At 33.6% G+C, this 22,134-nt stretch overlaps 1 protein-coding gene and 1 long non-coding RNA gene across 4 annotated transcripts; one reads left to right on the forward strand and one right to left on the reverse strand.

The window, feature by feature from the left end:
• The first annotated feature begins 1,981 nt into the window (after nucleotides 1-1,981).
• LOC146909878 (protein POLYCHOME-like) lies at nucleotides 1,982-4,010 on the forward strand. The gene is made up of 2 exons (XM_085725042.1): nucleotides 1,982-2,368; nucleotides 3,271-4,010. The coding sequence occupies exons 1-2, from the start codon at nucleotides 2,045-2,047 to the stop codon at nucleotides 3,664-3,666; spliced, it is 720 nt and encodes a 239-aa protein (XP_085581168.1). The 5' UTR covers nucleotides 1,982-2,044; the 3' UTR covers nucleotides 3,667-4,010.
• Nucleotides 4,011-17,254: 13,244 nt separating this feature from the next.
• Nucleotides 17,255-20,842, reverse strand: LOC146909879 (uncharacterized). 3 transcript variants are annotated; one of them, XR_015019925.1, is made up of 7 exons: nucleotides 20,769-20,842; nucleotides 20,568-20,663; nucleotides 20,344-20,441; nucleotides 19,955-20,084; nucleotides 19,470-19,847; nucleotides 18,889-19,009; nucleotides 17,255-17,518 (listed from the first exon to the last, which is right to left on the reverse strand). It is a non-coding gene; the product is annotated as an uncharacterized LOC146909879 (long non-coding RNA). The 3 variants fall into 3 exon arrangements; XR_015019926.1 differs by having other exon boundaries at nucleotides 20,737-20,842; XR_015019924.1 differs by having other exon boundaries at nucleotides 20,568-20,836.
• Between the last annotated feature and the right edge of the window lie 1,292 nt (nucleotides 20,843-22,134).

Raw genomic sequence — 22,134 nt, forward strand, 5'->3', positions numbered from 1 at the left:
TAAACAATGAATGATATTAAATATTGTATCCATATTGTAAATTACTTGTTTTAGAATTAAAAATCAAATTGACTACTACAATTTTTTGACAAAATTGACTACTACAATTAGTTTTCGACCTACAATTAATTATCTAATTCTTATTTTTTTTTTGGTTACATCTTATTCTTATTTTACCCACAATTCTGTTAATATAATTATTTTACATGGTGAAATAAATCTTTACTCCCTCTCAAAAAAAAAAAAATTATAACAATTTGATAATATTCTCACAATCATATCCCCGAAAAAAATAAGGGTATAGCACCAAAAAATTCTCATAATCAACTACGGAAGTTAATTACTATCTTTATTAAGAAAAGTTATTTGTAATTTTTTTAATTCATGTATACAAACCTCAAATGACATACATTTTTTAATAAATCAACGAGAATATTTTTGTTGTTGCTGTTAACAATAGACTTTTAGTGCCAGCGTCACACCTCCGCATTGGTCATGTAAAAGAACTAGTTGTTGGAGGTTCAATCCTCGGCACCCCGAGCTGCAAACCAAACAGTAGACTTTTAGTAACATAAGGGAAAATCTATGAAATGATGTGTGAATTGTTATAATTTTTCTTTTGAGGAATGATAACGAGTGTCTAAGTGGACCGTCATCATATTCCTAAGGGCATAGGAGCCCTCCAAAAAGGGTTCTAAGCCCTCCAGAAAGGCCTGGGCGCCCTCTGGAAAGGCCGGGGCGCCCTCCAGAAAGAGTCCTGAGCCCTGGCGCGCCCCCTAAAGGGCGCCGCCTCATTAAACTTCTAGAAGCCTCTAGAAAGCGCCCAAAAGCCCCAAAATACACAAATACCCCTGTTGCTTGGAAACCAAGCAACCGAAGCCCAAGCCCATAGCAGGCTATAAATACCACTCTTGAGAGCATTCTCAAGGCATCTAATCATCAGTCTAAACCCTAGAATCCTAGTATTCCTTACCGTACTTTTTTGCAAGTACACTAAGGAAACTCTTTAAAGACTTTAGATAATAAATTTTTATGAAAACTTGTATATTCAATGCATTGAAAATTGAAATATTAGAATTTTTCAATAAATAGGATTTTAATCTGAAATCCTTAAAGAGAGCACTCGTTAACAACACCCTTATTTTATACTATATGTTTTACATATAATGCATATTTAGAAATGAAAAAAAAAATAGGAAGGGAAGGGATAATATTGTCTTAAAACACTTCTTAAAAAGTCTATTCTAAATATACTTATTTTTCTAATATATCTCATTTCTTAGTTTTTTTTTAATAAACTTTAAGTTGGCAGTTCTCTATAGCATTGTGTGACAAATTGGTTCTCTCTAGACTCTAACTTTACATGAGAATATGTCTTCCTTGTTCTAAATTTTATATCATAAAAAATACTTATTTAGAAAGACTTGCTTGCATTACCATCTCAAAAGTTGATTAGAAAATAAACCATGTCAAAAGTTGTTTGTTATTTGAGAATGGTGATGCATAAGTAACAAGTAATCAACAAAAAATACAAGTAGCAAATAGCAAAAATAAAATTTGAATGACACAAGAAAGCCCAATAATTCGAAAGCCCAAACATTTTATCTTACAATACAAAAAAATAATATTTGAATTTAAACTAACGATTCTAAAATCCCGCCCATGGAGAAAATTTGAATTTCAAATGTGTCGTTTAACTTTACACGCGGATAAGAATCACAACACGACACGTGTGAAAAGCTGAAAAATTAAATAAACTTGAATTTTTAAATTAAAATCAACCCATTTTTTTTGGGAGAAAAATGATTTTAATCTTCAATGATACAGAAGCGCCATTTTAAATTTTCAAAAAATAACCAAATAGGTCTTCTTCATCTCCCAATCCTATGCTACCCTTCGATCCCGAACCTAAATCAAAACCCTAACCACACTAACGAACCTCACTACTACAAATACGAACCTACTTCATTCTATTCAAACCCTCTCAGAATTTCCTCATTCTCTAGTTTCTCACTCCTCTTTCTCTCTCTTCGCCGTTCATACTATGCCGGAAGCACGAGACCGCCGCGTCATCCCTCTTGACGTGGATACTCTATTCCGACGACCTTTCTCCGCCGTGATTCAAGAATCTGAGCCGCTCTCCGTTACACCTGCACCCGCTCCATTCACCGCCGGTTCAGATCGGTTCTTCACTGAAAGAACTCCCGTACGTCGCGAAGTTGCTCGTGCGCGTCGTTCTCCAGGTTCGGAAAATACTCCTCCGACCACCGCTCGCCGTGGAAGAAGAGGCCGTGCTACTGCATCGAGGAGTGTACTTCCGTCTTGGTACCCGAGGACGCCGTTGCAGGATATCACTGCTATTGTTCGAGTAAATCTCTGATTCTTTTCTCTTTCTCTCTCATCAAAATAGAAAAAACGGTTTTCAATTTTATCTAGAAGGTTCTTTGAATATTTTTAAATTTTAGTTTAATATTAATATAATGATATCCTGCTTTTTAGTTTATTTTATATGCGATGCTGAATATTTGGAATGCTTAGTTTACTTTGATGTAGAACTTGAATTTGAATTTGATTTCATTTTTCGGTGTTTGTTTATTGATGCTTAATGCTTAATTGAAAACCGGTTTATTTATCTTTATTCGGTTGTTTTGATAATTTGTTATGTGATGCTTAATTGTCTGTGATGAGTTTATCTTTAATTTGATTTGCTTTTACTTTGCTAATATTCTGGTTAGCAAATTGAGAGAAAATTTTCATTATAACGGTTTAGCTTTAATCTTAAACGTTCTTTTGAGATACTTTGACTAGAATTTGATTTGAATTGGAAAAAACGGTTAATCTTTAATTAATCTAGAACGTTCTTTTGTTTTTTATATATTTTGAATTTGAATTTTGAACTTGATTTTAGTTTAATTATATTAAATTCTGTCACAATATTCTGTTGTTCATTTGTTATGTGATACTTAATTTTCTGTGTTTAGTTTACGTTTAATTTGAATTTGATTTGATTTTACTTTGTTAATACTGTTTATTGAATTGAGAGAAATTTTTCTTCAGAACGGTTTAACTTTAAGCATAACTTCTCTTTGAAGTGTATTTGACTAGAATTTGATTTAAATTGAATTGGCATAACGGCTGTTTGTTGAGTTCAATTTGAATTGAATATGAACTTTATCGTTGTTAATGTTCTGTTGATTTGTTATGTGATGATGAATTTTCTGTATGTTTAGTTCAATCTGACTAATTTGATTCTGTTAATATTGTGTTTAGGCGATTGAGAGAAGGAGGGAGAGACAGGGAACTGAGGAAATTGAGCAAACTGGAACACCAGTTCACGCTAACCAGCTGAACATTTTCTCTGATCCAGCTTCATTCTCTGCTGCTACTGGATCTTCTTCACGTATCCACAAGAAATCACCAAAATCCTGCATCAAGCTGAAAACACCTTATGGAAGTAAAGTTCCAAAAATCATCATTGACATTGCAAAACTTCCTGCTGCTGAAGATGGTGAATCAGAGCTTCTGACTCCTCAGAAGAAGTTATTGCATTCCATTGATATAATTGAGCGTGAAGTGAAGCAAGAGTTGATGAAACTCAAGAGAACTCCTACAGCCAAAAAAGCAGAACATCAGAAAAGGGTTAGGACCTTGATGTCCATGAGGTGAATTGAAGAAGATTTCAAGTGCAGGAAAAAATTAAAGAGAATTGAAGGAGATATCTTAGAGCAAATGGGAAAGGAGATTTGGGCTGAGCTTAATCATCTTCTGATGATTTATAGGGCTTCAAGTGGGAAAGCAGAGAACTTGGTGTTTTTTCCAGTTTGTGTAATCTTCTACTTGAAGATTATAGCTGTATACATTTTAGATTTTTCCTTGCATCATCATTCTTTGATGATTTTGTTGCAATTTTGGTGTAATCCATTGTATATATTACAATGTATGACTATACTTTTGAATGGAATGACACCTATTTCTTTTCTCTTAATCAAATTGTTTGGAATTCACCATAATTCTTTGTTTGATATGATATATTGTTCTCTGTTACTTAGTTTTTATTTGAGAGGAAGCGTGGAAGGAAAGTGTAGTTGTATGCATGGTTGGTAAAGGGTTTTTGGGAGTTCCTGGGCAAAATGTGCATGGAATCAAATTAGTGTGTAGGGTTTAAGGGTTTCTGGGAGTTGCTGGGCATGATTTGCATTGAATCAAATTAGTGTGTAAGAATTTGGAGGGTAAACTTGATTTAAAGACAAGCAAAAAAGTTTCAGCTGAGTGCAAATGTGCAATCAATTTCCACAACAGGCCTCAAACTTTTTCTCCAGTTTGCTTAATCTTCTATTTTTTTTTTCCTTTGAAAGGAGCTTACTTCCACTTGAAGATTACAGCTATAAACATTTTAAAATTTTCCCTGCACAATCATTCTTTGATGTAGTCTATATATAATTTTTTTTAATTAAGAATCTATTTCATGTCTCAACAAGATGAAGTGTATGTTTGGTTTTGTGGTTACAAAAATTTATTTTGAGTGAATTGAATCGATTCTAACCAAAAACAAGTTGATGGTAAAATTATTTGCGTTTGGATGGACACATTGTAATAATGAGTTGAAATATATATATATATATATATACACCTCCTAACTTCAAGTAAAATTAATTCTAAAAGTAAAATAAATTCTACTAGAAAACAAGGAAATATATCATAATCAATTTTACGAATCCATAATCAATTTTGACTCTTTAGAAGTGGAACCAAACAAATTTGATTTATAAAACAAAATTAGGTTTTTAAGTTGAAAAAAGTTATTTAATTAGAAAAATAAATGGCGAATCGGATGATTGAACTCCAACACTTGTATACAACAATATCCTCAGCAACGTAACTAAATTCATTTAATTAGAAAAATAAAAATAAACGGGGAGTCCAATGATTGAATCTCAACTTTCATATATCACAATAACCCTACCAACATAGCTAAATTCAACGGCAACAAAAAATAAAAACTTAATTTTTTAAGTTTTCAATACAGTATTAATTTATTTATTTTTTTTAATTATAACTTTCATTTTTTTGTTGTTGTGGTGGTCGAGGTTTGAACCGGACCTTGCATATATTTGTATTGTACATACCAACTGAGCTAAACTCACGATAACCAATTATAATTTTCATTTTTTTTAAACTTTAATTAATATTACTTTCATCACTCCCAATTCTATATATTCTACTTTGAATGTATGATAATTAAGAATTCACTAATACTTGATGACTCAAGACACCAAAAACAATTTTTTTCTCTTTTTTGTTTATACATTATTTCTTAATGTGTTTGAATAGGACTCATCCTACAATGGATAGAAGGAGTATCATTTAAGTCTCAAGTGCTAGAAGACATTAGTTAGATTTTTTAAATTAAAAAAATAATGTATCTAGATTCATTATTCACGTATGAACTTTCAACACGTGACTCACGTGGATCTAGGACGTTGCGATTACAATCTTTTTTTTTTTGAACGAGACGTCTTTTTTTGAGCGTTTTTGAAGGAGACGTTGCGATTACACTTGGAAAGCAATACATGTCAGATTGTCATTTATTTCTAGTTTTTTTTAAGGTTAAATGTATTTTTGGTCCCTGTAAATATAACAACTTTTCGTTTTAATCCCCTAAAATTTTCCTTCAACTCTTAGTCCCTATAAATTTTCCATCTTCACTTTTGATCCCTCATATATAGAATTCATATTTTTGTATAAAATTTTGCAGAAAAATTCAAAATATTATAAGAATCTCTCACAAAAAAATTTAGAATTTTTTAACAAAACATGAATTTAATATGAATTTTTATATTTTTGATGGTTAAAAATTCTTATTAAATTTATATTTTGTTAAAAAATTCTAATTTTTTTTAGGAAAGATTTTTACAATATTTTACACATTTCTGCATAATTTAATACAAAAATTAACTTAAAAATAGGGACCAAAAGTAGTGATTGAAAATTTTATAGGGAATAAAAGTTGAAGAAATTTTTTAGAGAGACTAAAACGAAAAGTTGGTATATTTATAGGGACCAAAAACATATTTAACCCTTTTTTTTAAGGGTTTAGTTTATGAATTTAAATATTATAATGTATCAATGTATAATTATTTTACACGTGTATAAAACAAATGTATGAATGTATAATTATTTTACACGTGTATAAAACAAATGTCATATGTCAATTAATAGTTATTATCAGTATTAAAAGACCATTATAAATTTTTGATACATCAAAAGTTATTATGCCTATTCGTTACACATTTAATAACGAAATGACTATTTATCCATTTGTTTTTGAGGAGACCTAATATTCACTATAAGAGAGTACCATCATAAAAAACCAATTTTACGTTGGGGTGAATTCTAGGGTGAGGGTTCAATTAAGTCCCTCACCGGTGGACCATCTAAAAACTACTGTTGGATTTAACCAACGGTTTAGATTTATTGATAATTAAAATGAGAACATGAATACATTTGCACACAGAATTCCACCTCTATCTCTTCCATCTTTTCCACCCCACCAAAAATGTGTAGATGTTTCTGAAGATGTTTGCTATCAGTTGATTTGAGAAGAGGCATGAAATCCATTTCATTTGGCCCTTTTGTTTTTGTTTGTGTTTGACTGGTATAGAAAGCAATTGATTCAATTTAAACATCTGGTCTAAAACAAAAAAGCAATTGCAGAGAACAAAGATGGGTTCCATTTCCTTCATTATTATTTAATTATTAATAGAACAATCTAACAATACCATGGTTGGTCAATATTATTTAATTACTCACCCTAATTAACATCAATTGAGAGGTATATTCTGCAAAATTTTGGTACAATCTAACGGTATGATGGTGTTCTCTTAATTGATGTTATATTTTAGAAGTATATTCACCCTGATTTTGTGACAAGTTTTTCATTTGCTAGAAGTACATTCTGCAAAATTATTTCAGTACGATGAAGGGGATGGGAGAAGAGATATACTTCTTAAAAAAAAAAAAATTGGGACACTCAAACAAAAAAAAATGACGAGGAAGAGAAGACACTATAGTGTGTAAATGTATCGATGTTCTCATCTTTATTTTCAACAGATCTAAACCATTGATTAAATCTAACGGTAATTTTTACGTGATCCACTGGTGAGGGACTTAATTGGACCCTCACCCTATAATCGACCTTACGTTGGTTGTTAAAGTATATATTATCTTGATTTATTTTTTTTAGGGATTTTTGAAGGAGAATTTATTTTTCTCAAAGATTAAATTGAGTTTTATAGTTTTTCTCATGGACTAACATGACGCTTCGCCCATAAATTATTAATGATATTATAGAAAAGAGAGAAATAATTTCTGCAGAAGTAACAAATTTATTAGTGTACTTTTGTCAATTTTTTTTAATTAGTATACTTGGTACGTATAAATAGTTTTAAAACAAAAATCCTTGATTAATATGTATGAAAAAATATTTGTTTGGAGGGATTAATCTCAGTTACCTTGTGAAAATTAATTTCAGCTACGCACGATGAGTACATTTAAAAAAAAAAAAACTAATGGAAGACACTTAGTGAATAAAACTCATTTTATACTAACTAGACTTTTCACCCGTGCTGCCGCACGGGTCATATACAATGTAAATATAGTAAAGAAAAGCAAAAATACATCGTATATTTTCAACTTAATGTTCAAATGTCATAACTTTAAATTCAATAGTAATTGAGGTTTTCATGTCTACACATTTTGGAAAATTTCTTTAAACACTATGTCATACCCCAATTTTTGACCTAACATCCTACATTCATACATTGTCTGACCCTGAATAGTCTTTGACTTTTCAAAGGAAATTTCAGCAGAAAGGTATCTTAAAATACCTCATGTTTGGTTCCGAGTCGGGCCCTCTTCGCTCTTTATATTTTTATAACTTTAGTTTTCTTTATTTTTTTATTATTTGTTATTTACTCTTTAATTTCCATCTTTTATTTAATTTTATAATTTTAGTTTTTATTTCCAATTTTCATTCTAGCTTTTAATTAGTCATTTTTCATATTTTATTTTAGTCACTTTTATTTTATTGTCCAAGTAAAAAAAACCAAAGTGTCAATGAGTCCAAAATTAAGTGTCCAGGGGTCCAAAATATTTTTCCTCCAAGCCATGCCATAATCAGCGCAGAGTCAAAACTTTCTTCCCATTTTTCATCAGGAACGCGTTTCATCATCAATACCTCTTCTCACTTTTTTAATTTATTAGTCATTTTTTTTAAACTTTTAGTTTTTATTTTTATCTTTCATTTTTATTCAGTCTTGATTTTTATATTTTTTTTATTTTCCATTTTACCATTTTGTTTTTATTTTTTTCGTTTAATTACTTCTTTAGGTTTTTATTAACTTTTTTTAATGAGTCCAAAAATTGTCAAAAAATATAGTGTCAAGGTCCAATTTTTTTTCTTTCTCAAGTGTGCCACCAATCATGCCATTTTTAATGTCAACTCTCCCATTTGAAAAATCATTCAAATCACATTCCAAAACCATCAATCTCATTCAAATCCCCATCAAAGTGCATTAAACCAATTTTCCATTTTTCATCAACCTTAGAACCTATAAATAGAGCTCTCATCCTTCACAATTTCACACACCAAAAAGTTCTCTTGAGTTGTCAAAGAACTTTTCTCTCTTCTCCCTCATTTAGCTTGTGTTGACGAGCTATTCTTTTCTTCTCCCTCTTTTTTCTGTCCCTTCGGAATAAGTCCCTTCGGAATTTTGTCCCTTCGGTAATTTTTGTCCCTTCGGTTGTCCCTTTCTTTTATTTTCTTGCATTTTATTCTTTTTAGCAATTTATTTTATTTCTATTTAGCATTTTAATTATTGTCATTTATTTTCCAGCAATTAGAATGTATTTAGGTCCAATGTAAATATAAAATGAGAAAAGTGTGTGTGTGTGTGTGTGTGTGTCTTTTATTTCTTTACCGCTTTATATATATCAAAAAAAATACAAAAAAAATAGATTAGGGATTTTGTGGTGACCCAACGTCACTACAAAAATCCACGCGCTTTTATTTTTATTGCTCCGTTAGTTTAATTTTCATTTATTATTCCAAAACAACAAAAACATTCAAATAACAAAAATCACAAAAATATTTTCATAATAAACCTTGATTTTCAATCAAGTGATCGTTCTTTTTTATTTTATTTCTTAATCAAACTTCAATCAATTTAATCATACCTTGAGTCCATTTTTCTTTCAATATAAAAAATACAAACCAATTCTCATTTGCCACTTGGCTTTTTATTTTAAAACATTTTTTTCAAAACCAATAAAAAACACAACAAATCAAACGTCATTTTTTCAACCCCGAACTACGAGGTTTTGATCCCTCACGGGTACGTAGGCAGAGGACACTCGTCCTTCCAAATCAATAAAATGTAGATAATTAGGTCTTCCTTTTTTTAATCATTTCAAAGTTTCATTTTTTTAAAAAAAAAAAAGCAAGCAAGTTTATAGCACAAAACTTTAAATAAAACCAAAAGGTTCTCGTAGAGTACTACGAATATTTAGGGTGCTAATACCTTCCTTAAATATAACCAACCCCCGGACCCCCCAATTTAAATAAATTTTTTCAAAGTCGTGAAATAAAAAGTGAGTCAAACGCTAACCAAATAGCCTTGACCTCCGAAAAATGACGCGACAGAAATGGCGACTTCACTGGGGATACCTTAAGAGGGTTAAGCCTAACTTGGCTTTGTTTAAAATTTTGTGCTTTAAACTTGCTTAAAAATCCAAAAAAAAAATCAAAAAAATAAAAGATGGAAATTACGTGTATATTTGTTCTTCCTTCTTCTTTCTCCTTTCTTAAACGTGAGTGGTGAGATAAGTCCTACACCCGGACTTGAGGGAAATTAAGATAGGACCGGGTATAATCATAGTTTCCATGCCAAGAGTACTCTTCGGTATTGGTACATGTGATAACCCACTCAATGGAGGGATCTTGGAGGTATACTTTTGTCGACGTGAGTACTCGCGTATGGCATGTTACTTTCAAGTGACCGTCAAAGTTGAGAACCTTTAGTCACCTTTAACCCATCTTGGCCTTTTAGGACGTAGTGCGGTGGCTAATCGAGAGTACTCTCGTATTGGTTGATACGCGATACTACACTCGAACGAGACTAACCTACGAATATTGTTGGAACGAGAGTACTCTCGTCACCTAACAAATATTTGGAAGTGGTTGTAGACTTTGGGAACTTGGTAGAACCCTTGTTACATATGCAAATGAAAACCATAGTCCTTACCAAAAGACGTTATTACCCTTGACTCCAACATTATGGACTTAAACCTCGCCATGTTTTCACCGTTCTTGTTGCATAATCATGCATACATGCATACATTCATAAACTTTTTCTCATTAAATACCGAAGGACTTCGATAAGTTTTTATAAACATTAGAGGTATAAACCTTGTAAAAGGAACACCAAGAAATACATTTTCAAAAGTCTTATCCAGACCTTAGCTTTTGTTGGGGTCTCTTTCCTTGACTTTGCTTTTACTCTTAAGGAAACTGTTTGTAACACTTCAAATTATCAATTGAAACAATGTTCCTTATAATGTTTACAATTACTTTGACAAAGTCCTTCAATAAAAAAAAAATGTGTCCATTTTTTGCATAAGCATAATCCATCATCATGCATTCATAGTTTCAAGTCCGTGTCTCACACGTTTGTTTTTCCTATAAAAAGGTCAACCCATTTCAAAAGTGGTCCGACTGTCCTCATCCAAAGCCAACTCACACCTACAACACTCGTGCAAACAAAGAGAGAGAACACATCAGTTTGAACAAGAAATCCACGAGCATTCGTGAAGAGGTAACAACACTTCAGGCCGAGTTAGAGAGACTGAGTACCCTGGTGGTTTCATTGGTATCTTCACAGGATCAGTCGTGGTTCCAGCAAGGGCCCGAACTCCAACATCAACAGAAGCCTCGACAACAGGCTCCAAGGATGCAGTTTGACCCAATCCCAATGACATATGAGGAGCTGCTTCCCATTTTGCTCATGAAGAACCTTGTCCAAACTAGAGCGCCTCCTCGGGCGCCTAACGAGTTGCCGGTTTGTATCAACCTGACCTCTCCTGTGCCTTCCATCAAGGAGCACCCGGCCATGACATCGAGCACTGTTTCTCTTTGAAGATTGAAGTCCAGAAGCTGATTGAAGCCAATATCTTGCTTCTTTAAGATTAAATTCGGACGTACAAGTTAATCCACTGCCGAATTATATTACCTAGTATTGTGACACATGGAGTGGATAGTCGCAATTGGGTCGCTTTTGATGTTCCTTCTACTACTCATCTGTTCAAATAATGTGTCTGTTTGTTGTTTGCTGCTTTTCAAAAAAATCCTTTCGTCCCGCCTGAGATGAAAGTGAACTTGTGTAGGGATTTTTGCTTCATGTATTTTCCATCATTAATAAAAAGGTCGTTTTGATCCCGACTTTGTTTTATTTTGTGCTTTTTCTGGAAAAATGGTAATACAAAAAACCCAAAAAAAATAATCATCTTCAAATATCTGCATAATCATAACTTATACTTACTTGTCAAAATCAATAATCAAATCATGCATTAATAAACCCGTTGAACACATTAACCTTATACTATCTTCCAACTTTGAGTTCCTTGTATCTGAAGCTCCTGATGAAATCTCTCGCATACTGGGGCATCTTAGCCGTTGAAGTTGCAAACAAAAATCAAGAAGATTGTCCAGAAGATGGCAGTCGCTAACAAAGATTGGCCCGAGATGCTATCGTCTACACTTCATGAGTATCATACTCCAGTACACATTTCAACAGGGGCAACCCCCCTCCTTCCCCAATATACGACATGGAGGTCGTGTTTCCTATGGAGGTCGAAGTCCCGTCAATAGGAGTTCTGCTGGAATCCCGATTTGGTTGAACTTAAAATGCTTGACAACCTTGTCCAAATATATCAAAAGAGGTTTGAAACAAGCTTCTAACAAAAAGGTTCGTAACCATGAATTTCAAGAAGGGAACTTTGTACTACTTTCCAACCAGACTCCAGGGGGCAAGTGGATGCCTAATATGAAGGCTCATGTGCAATGACTTTTACAACCATGGATGGTGACAAACTCACATGTCCTATGAATGCCGGTGCAGTCAAGAAATACTTTGTCAAAATAAAAGCTCGATAAGTCGCAAACCTGAAAAGGCGGCTTAGGCAAAAATGAGCGTCTCGGTGGACTGAAAACCCGAAAGGGCGGTCCAGGCAAAAATTAGAGACATGAACAAAGATGATTATCCTGATAGATTGAAAACCCGAAAAGGGCCATCTATGCAAAAGTTAAGGATTAAGAGACAAAGTAACTGCATCCAGTCAGGCACAATCCACTTGGGGCATAACTGTTATCAAAGAACCTCCAATTTAAGCATCTACAAATCCAAGACTCGGAACAGAGGCAATTCAAGGTCGAATCCGGCAAGCACGATCCACTCGGGGCATCCAGCTATCAAAAGACCTTCGATTCGAAGTATCTGTAGATCAAAGACTCGGAACAGGGGCATTCAAAGTTGTTAGGGAGAATAACGGTTATTGTGTTCAATGTACCTCCCCATTACAATTACCATTTTCCAAAATTTTCAAAGATCCGGTCACCACTCAATTCATCAAATTTGAGCCTGTGGCCATTTATTTGGAACTCCCGTTTATTCTATTTGCAAAATTTCTTCTATTTTTGATAGCAATACTTGAAGCAAAAATTTTCAAAAAAATACAAAAACTTTTTACATCTTTTGAAAAGTGTGAACAACAAGCACACTCTCTTTGAACTCGTGAGTAGTTGAAGCGTACATCCGCGTCCGCCTCGAGAACGGTTACACTCCGGAAGAGAAACATAGCTAAGCACTATGGAGAGGACCTCTGCTTGGAACAAGATGCTGTCACAGTCCATGAAAAAATATATACAAAAAAAAAAAATCAAAGCTCGCTAAGTTGAAAACCTGAAAAGGCGGCTTAGGCAATAGAGAGCATCCCGGTGGACTGAAAACCCGAAAGGGCGGTCCAGGCAAAAATTAGGGGCATAAAAAAGGAATATATTCCCGGTGGACTGAAAATCCGAAAGGGCGGTCCAGGAAAAAGTTAGGGATTTTCAAAAAAAAAATGAAAAAATGACTGTTGAAGCATACCAGTGGAAGAACACTCTGCGTCGATTTACAAATGGCGGCGTCTTCTAGACTCTTGGTCAACAATGAGCTTTATCCCCATGAGCATCAGTTTCTACCTTGTGCTAGGTTTTGCCCCGTCAGCGGCTCAATTTGTTTGTAATACTATCATCCCCAAGGAAGTCTGCCGAGTGTTGGTACTACGATGTCAGTCCGCCTCCCACCTTACCTGTTTTGTCTTGGTTTGTCAAGTTACGTCTCACAATCCAGTCCATACAATCATACATTCATGCATTCATACAATCATACATTCATACGTTAATACTTTCACACATTCATACACTCATGCATACACAACATACACACGACATCATTCACACATGATTGCATTAGTCACCAAAATCTTGTTTCGGTCGTGTCTCTTCAGTTCGGTCTTTACTTATCATTGTGACAAGCTGCAAGTTTCTACACTTGAACATCTGACATTTACCTTCTTATCATCAAAAGTGTCATCCCCAGTGTGTCTGGTCCAGAGATGTCACTCATTATAAGCCCGGTGGATTCCGGCCAACTCTTACAAAGCCCGGTGGATTCCGGCAATCTTTTACAAAGCCTGGTGGATTCCGGCACAACCTTGCAAAAGTCGAGTGGATTCTCGCAAAAGCCGAGTGGATTCTCGCATATGTTTACCAAGCCGAGTGGATTCTCGCAAAAGCCGAGTGGATTCTCGCATATGTTTACCAAGCCGAGTGGATTCTCGCAAAAGCCGAGTGGATTCTCGCAAACCTTATCAAAAGCCGAGTGGATTCTCGCAAATGTTTATCAAAAGCCGAGTGGATTCTCGCAAATGTTTATCAAAAGCCGGGTGGATTCTCGCAAACGTTTACCTTGTTTCAAGCTGCTAGTCCTAAACAACGGACCGCTTGAGTTTACCTTTTAATCTTGTTTCAAGCCGCCAGTCCAAAACAACGGACCGCTTGAGTTTACCTTTTTGTCTTGTTTCAAGCTGCCAGTCCTAAACAACAGACCGCTTGAGTTTACCTTTTTTTGTCTTGTTTCAAGCTGCTAGTCCAAAACAACGGACCGCTTGTGTCTACATTTTGTCTTGTTTCAAGCCGCCAGTCCAAAACAACGGACCGCTTGAGTTTACCTTTTTGTCTTGTTTCAAGCTGCCAGTCCTAAACAACGGACCGCTTGAGTTTACCTTTTTTGTCTTGTTTCAAGCTGCTAGTCCAAAACAACGGACCGCTTGTCTACATTTTGTCTTGTTTCAGGCTGTCAGTCCTAAACAACGGACCGCTTGAGTTTACCTTTTGTCTTGTTTCAAGCTGCTAGTCCTAAACAACGGACCACTTGAGTTTACCTTTTGTCTTGTTTCAAGCTACCAGTCCTAAACAACGGACCGCTTGAGTTTACCTTTCGTCATGGTCAGTTCCAACCAACGAACAGTTTGAAATCACATTTTATTTTCTCCAGTATCATCCCCAGCTTAGCTGTTCAAGTGATGTCGCTAACAATGTTTTGTTTTCATTAAGCAATCGTTCCAAACCGATACGGTAGTAGACAATCTCTTCCCCAGTGAAACTGCAATTCCCCAGCGGAGTCGGATCCCTTTCTTTAACAAATTGGGTATCCCGTTGTTTGTTTCTCGTCCCAGTCAAATCATCTTTGCCGTCCTGCATTCATAATTGCATCGTGAGCATTTCACTACATCTTAGGTCAAAAATTGGTGTACCTTTGTATTTAAGTCTCTTCGTCTCGTCAACTCAAAGATTTCATCTTCAAATCTCCGGACGAAGAAAACTTAAATAGGGGCATCTGTCATACCCCAATTTTTGACCTAACATCCTACATTCATACATTGTCTGACCCTGAATAGTCTTTGACTTTTCAAAGGAAATTTCAGCAGAAAGGTATCTTAAAATACCTCATGTTTGGTTCCGAGTCGGGCCCTCTTCGCTCTTTATATTTTTATAACTTTAGTTTTCTTTATTTTTTTATTATTTGTTATTTACTCTTTAATTTCCATCTTTTATTTAATTTTATAATTTTAGTTTTTATTTCCAATTTTCATTCTAGCTTTTAATTAGTCATTTTTCATATTTTATTTTAGTCACTTTTATTTTATTGTCCAAGTAAAAAAAACCAAAGTGTCAATGAGTCCAAAATTAAGTGTCCAGGGGTCCAAAATATTTTTCCTCCAAGCCATGCCATAATCAGCGCAGAGTCAAAACTTTCTTCCCATTTTTCATCAGGAACGCGTTTCATCATCAATACCTCTTCTCACTTTTTTAATTTATTAGTCATTTTTTTTAAACTTTTAGTTTTTATTTTTATCTTTCATTTTTATTCAGTCTTGATTTTTATATTTTTTTTATTTTCCATTTTACCATTTTGTTTTTATTTTTTTCGTTTAATTACTTCTTTAGGTTTTTATTAACTTTTTTTAATGAGTCCAAAAATTGTCAAAAAATATAGTGTCAAGGTCCAATTTTTTTTCTTTCTCAAGTGTGCCACCAATCATGCCATTTTTAATGTCAACTCTCCCATTTGAAAAATCATTCAAATCACATTCCAAAACCATCAATCTCATTCAAATCCCCATCAAAGTGCATTAAACCAATTTTCCATTTTTCATCAACCTTAGAACCTATAAATAGAGCTCTCATCCTTCACAATTTCACACACCAAAAAGTTCTCTTGAGTTGTCAAAGAACTTTTCTCTCTTCTCCCTCATTTAGCTTGTGTTGACGAGCTATTCTTTTCTTCTCCCTCTTTTTTCTGTCCCTTCGGAATAAGTCCCTTCGGAATTTTGTCCCTTCGGTAATTTTTGTCCCTTCGGTTGTCCCTTTCTTTTATTTTCTTGCATTTTATTCTTTTTAGCAATTTATTTTATTTCTATTTAGCATTTTAATTATTGTCATTTATTTTCCAGCAATTAGAATGTATTTAGGTCCAATGTAAATATAAAATGAGAAAAGTGTGTGTGTGTGTGTGTGTGTGTCTTTTATTTCTTTACCGCTTTATATATATCAAAAAAAATACAAAAAAAATAGATTAGGGATTTTGTGGTGACCCAACGTCACTACAAAAATCCACGCGCTTTTATTTTTATTGCTCCGTTAGTTTAATTTTCATTTATTATTCCAAAACAACAAAAACATTCAAATAACAAAAATCACAAAAATATTTTCATAATAAACCTTGATTTTCAATCAAGTGATCGTTCTTTTTTATTTTATTTCTTAATCAAACTTCAATCAATTTAATCATACCTTGAGTCCATTTTTCTTTCAATATAAAAAATACAAACCAATTCTCATTTGCCACTTGGCTTTTTATTTTAAAACATTTTTTTCAAAACCAATAAAAAACACAACAAATCAAACGTCATTTTTTCAACCCCGAACTACGAGGTTTTGATCCCTCACGGGTACGTAGGCAGAGGACACTCGTCCTTCCAAATCAATAAAATGTAGATAATTAGGTCTTCCTTTTTTTAATCATTTCAAAGTTTCATTTTTTTTAAAAAAAAAAAGCAAGCAAGTTTATAGCACAAAACTTTAAATAAAACCAAAAGGTTCTCGTAGAGTACTACGAATATTTAGGGTGCTAATACCTTCCTTAAATATAACCAACCCCCGGACCCCCCAATTTAAATAAATTTTTTCAAAGTCGTGAAATAAAAAGTGAGTCAAACGCTAACCAAATAGCCTTGACCTCCGAAAAATGACGCGACAGAAATACATTCGAAGTACTATCAATGCAAACACCATGTTCATCTATTAGCAAATTTTTCAGACCGTTTCATGAGGTAACCCCTGATATTGATACATAAAGTTGACCATTTGAGAACACGATGTGGAAGGTATATACCAACCTGATTTAGTGATTGCCCTTAAATTTTGTTAATGGTCATTGTATAACACACAACTATAGGAAACTGTCTACATTGAACAAAAAATAGTAGGTGAAGAAGTTAAACTAAGTCCACCTTATTTCCTTTCAAACTCAGCAAATTCAAAGTATCCCACAGTGAGACTTTTTATCATACATAAATTGGCAAGTTAAAAACGACATTCATAATACAATAGAACATGAGATGTTGCATTTTTAATCTATATTCTTGATAACAACTATCACTTTTACAGAAAATATGGATTAGGACATGAAAAGATTACAACATGTAGCTTTTACATAACATATGGATTAGAACAACTGCAGCAGAACACAAACTCTAGCTGCCTCATACCAAAACGGGCTTCGAAATTATCTTCCGAGACCAGAAAATGTGAGTTGAATAGGCATTAGAACAACACCGCGGAAAAAATGGCCCAAAAACTCTACAGCAGCAAGTTAGCAAAACATGACATAGCATTAGTAGCAGACCTCTCAAATGAAAAAAGTACAGATATACTACCAGGAAAATTCTCGAATTCCAAAAAAAGAGTAGAACTCTCTTAATGTGCACTTTTGAGTAGAAGTCTCTTAATGTGCACTTTTGAGTATTCATACAAAATTGAACCTTATTATGGCCACAAACATTGTACGAGCGTATAAGTTATTACAATATAAAAAGATAGTTAGAAATTCAAATCATAAACAATGTGGTAAATTACACACAAAATAGCACTAATAAGAAAATAAAAATCACATAAATTTGTAATTCTTGCAACAAAAAAATAAGTGTTGGAAATAGCTTTGCAAGATCATAATGAAATCTAGTCGTTCATTGAGAAATTTAAAGATAATAATCATTGGCTACAACTCATTTGTTCATTAAACTATCAAGAAATATCTAAAATAAATCTGAGAAACTGAGAATTTTCAGCAGATAGTAGTCCGGTCTATCTAATTAGATACACCATTGATTATCTCAAATAGCTACAATAGACCCGTGTATATACATTCGCGACATTAGAGAGATCTAAAGACAATCAAATACTACAGAGTAAAAAATCAGCCACCTCTCTAAAAAAAAATTGCTACAAAGAGTATGACTTTAATCAATGCAATATAAAAAAAATAAAATCAATGCAATATGTTATCATCTCTAGAAAATATGATGTTCCACCTGAGTATGATGGTGATGCACAATTTGATATCAAATACTTTAATTAAAAAAACGTTTATTAGCAAATAAGAAACAGATATAGAAGATACATATACACCAATATAGTGACCTGCACCACCACAGAAAGGCCAACTATCACAACTTAATTGTCCATAATTAAGATGAAAATATATGTCTGTTAATTAATTAGGCATCAGTTTGAACACATCTTGCTCTATCCTAGAATTTGAACAAATTTATTTAATGGACACAAAGAACTTATTCCAATCATTGATACGTTGAGTTACTAAATTGTAGTTCCATATGAAGTCATCTGACATAGTCACACATTGCCCTAAATGTTCAAATAATTGATTTTGCAATTTTTCATAGGCATCATTCATACAGAATATGCAAATAAGAAACAAATATGTCAACAATGTATCAAGTTCGCGGCCATAAGTATGAGCCTTAATCAAGACATTAATAAAAATATAAAGATAACAGACTAAACAATCATTCATTTTGAAAAGTCAAAAGCAATTATTCAAAAGTTATAAATTCTATAGACATATGTATAGTTAGCTCCATTTCTTGCCAAAGGAAAGCTCAAATTTTGAATCCAATTTGATAGAACCAATGAGTAAGACAAATTATTACCTGACATAAAAGAAGTTCAAGATTTAATAGAGAACCACATGCTTTAGAAGCATAATAAACCCACAGCTAATATGCATAATCCTAGTGACTAATCTAATGGCAACCAAGAATGACAACAATCCTGCAAAGGAGGAAAAAAAGGGTTATTAAGTTAAAGAAGTTCTTAGCAAAATAATGTCAAGGCAAAAAACAGAGACTTTCAAGGCTTAACTGAAACACACATTTGTAACCCAAAAGAAAGTATGAGTGGTGAAAATGAAATCCAATGAGGCATTCCTTCAAACATTTTAAAGGGAAAGTAATTAAAGCTGAACAACATAATTTCCAGAGTGCTTTTGTTATCATCTGGTTTGATAAATGAAGTTCTAAATAATTTATTCCATACTGACTTCATTCTTCCTTCCAATAGTAATATAGTCATAACCTCATTTATATCATTCTCTTAAACCTAGCCAAAGTTACCTTGTTATAAAATGTCAAAAAAATTACACAACCTTTACAAAGTTACCATGTTAGCATACATATCAAAATAAAATTAAAATTCTGCAAGAGAAACAGGAAAAAAAACACTATATCCATACCTATAACTCAATTTTTAAGCTCGAGAGGTGGCAATTGATTTGGCGGTTGAAAGAAATTGGGGATAGAGGCTTGAAATTGGGTGCTTGATGAAATGAAAGAGAGGGACATAAAAATTGGTAAAACGGCCTAAAGATCTCTAGATTTTAATAACAAAGAGGTTGTATCAATGGTTGTTTTGAGTTTGTGTTAACCAAAATTGATTCATTAAATCTTGCACCTAACTATTGAGAGAGTTACTTATCCATCTAGTCTTCTTGCTTCCGTCAAATTTAAAGCTTTCTCAAATACCAATAGTTGATGGATCCTCTTGTTCTACATCATTATTACAGTCAAGCTATGCATTCCTCAATAAACACAATCCTACCAAAAAGGAAAACCTGCAAAAGTGAAGAAAAAATAGGGAGAAAAAAAAATCAGAAACATAATTAGATGAGATAGAGAGACTAATACATCCAATCCAACCAATGAATATTATGAAAAATACCTATCTAGATCATAAGTGGTCATGACAATCACCTTCCGGTGAATTTTTAAAAATCACTAATTGCTTTTATCGATTGAATAATCACCCTCTGCCACTGTCTTCGATTCCTCCACTTCACCGTTCAAGAAATCTGACCAACAATTTCAATTAACACAGTTTAACTTAACTCCTTGCAAATCAAATCAAAATCAAAATTTAAACCGTTATGTTAAATCAAAAAATTGTATTTGTCATGCTTTTAATTTCCTTTGACTCTCAAAGTACAGCAGCAAATCATCAAAATATTCAAGTTACATCAATCACTTTAATTTTTGTCAATCCACAATATCAAAAGTAAGCATGAAATAATTTTAATTTGCTCGAGAAATTAGAGTTTTGATATTTCCTACCTAATTCAATAGTCATGAAGATTTCTAATCTGGATACACAATTTCTCCATATAAGCAACTATCAAAGACCTTTACATTTACTTCATACTACTGAGACCCTGCATCGATCAAACCAAAACATTAAATCTCAAAACAAAAGCACTCAATGCTTCCATGTAAATACCAAATGAACAAATTTAAACAACAAAAAACCAATTAACAAAATGAGTTTGGCATATTTTTACCGTAGCATAACCAATAGACGGATTATACTCATTACACACTACAATATCTCCATCTGCATACTAAGCAATCTCCTAGCCATGTGAATTTCCCTTGGACTGTCAAACACATAATACACGACACCTCAATCAAATAAACATAAACTACCATAACAAAGCACAAATCACTTACTTCAAAGACAAAAATTGAACCGTCACAATTACATTCTCGTTAGTTTTATGAGAATATAGCACAGTTTTTGAAGATGACGGCCGAATCATTTCAATCTCACCGAACCCACAACAATCAACAAATTTCAAAAAAAAAAATCAAAACAATTAAGTGTCACCAGCTGAAGTTTGACCCATGATATTAGAGTGCTAGGTGTGGGGTAGAAGAATTACTATTTTTTTAAATGATGAACAGAACATATAAATTCATTCCAAGCTTAGTCGACGTTTGATCTTTAAACCATGAACAAAACATATAAAATTATAAAATTTAGATGAAATCGATGAGATTTGGATGAGAAGAAATCAAACCTTTTTTGAATCAACAATCGAAAATGATCAGCGTTTTTGTGTTTCTGTATAGGAAGGATTCAAAATCGAACCTTTTGGACTCAGTGATTGAGGAGAATCAAAAGGTTGGGGGGAGAATGTGAAATCGCTAATGGTGAAGGATGGTTTTGAATGGTTAATCCATCTGAAGGACTGCGAAAGTTGCTCAGAGCGAAAATGAGAGAGAAACGGAGATTCTGATTTGAGCAAGAAGATGGGTCAGAATCAGATACGGCGGCGGTGAAGATGAAATGACCAGAGTTAGTGATGGTGGTGATACGGCTGCTGCGGAGATGAAATGGCCACAGGTGATGGTGCGGATACGACGGAGGTCCGCTAGATTCCGGTGGCAGAGGGAGATGATGGTATTCAGAGAATGGGTGTGAGAGAAAATAGAGAGAGGGGGTTAGGTCAGAGTGATTGTTTCCAGGGAAGAGAAAGACGCTTGTTGAGCGCGCGTACAGTTGTTTGGCTTTTTTTTCTCTTCTTTTGTTACTATAGCTGTTTCGTAATTAAGGTTTAGGTCAGGGTTAAAACAGGAATTTTATTCGCTAGGGTTTAGGTTTAATTAGGGCGAAAATTCTAGCTTGGGGCAACTTTTATATATAGTATGATACCCACACCTAAGCTTGCTCTCTCTATTCGTTTTCTCTCTCTTGTAATCCGTCACCAAAATTTTAGTTTATTCTCCTTCATCCATCAAAGAGGGTAATTTAGGGTCAATTTTTGATCCAAATCACCCTTCTAACTCGTTTTTCTCTTTCCCTTTTATTGAAATAAGCGATTTTTACATTTATTTTGTTTTTTAATTTGTGATTTCGTCGTCTTAGTGCGACATTGGTTCGTTCGTTGTCTACGTGCGACGTTGTTTGTCTTTCTTGTTTCATTCATGTATTTGTTCAGTTCAGATTGTCAGATCAACTTCGATTTAGATCCAATCAATGACTTTTGCGTCGTCCACATTGTAGATCCGGAGACTTGAATATAGTAGTCATATGTGTAAGCTTTTGTACTTTGTCGTTTTATGCTA

The sequence above is a fragment of the Medicago sativa genome, chromosome 7 (genome assembly GCF_051527215.1).
Source record: "Medicago sativa cultivar Bolivia chromosome 7, Bolivia_mono, whole genome shotgun sequence".
Classification (NCBI taxonomy): Eukaryota; Viridiplantae; Streptophyta; class Magnoliopsida; order Fabales; family Fabaceae; genus Medicago; species Medicago sativa.

Coding starts and splice junctions, on each gene's coding strand:
- LOC146909878 (XM_085725042.1), top strand. CDS start 2,045: ATGCCGGAAGCACGAGACCGCCGCGTCATCCCTCTTGACGTGGATACT. Junction 2,369..3,270: donor ATATCACTGCTATTGTTCGA/GTAAATCTCTGA, acceptor TATTGTGTTTAG/GCGATTGAGAGAAGGAGGGA.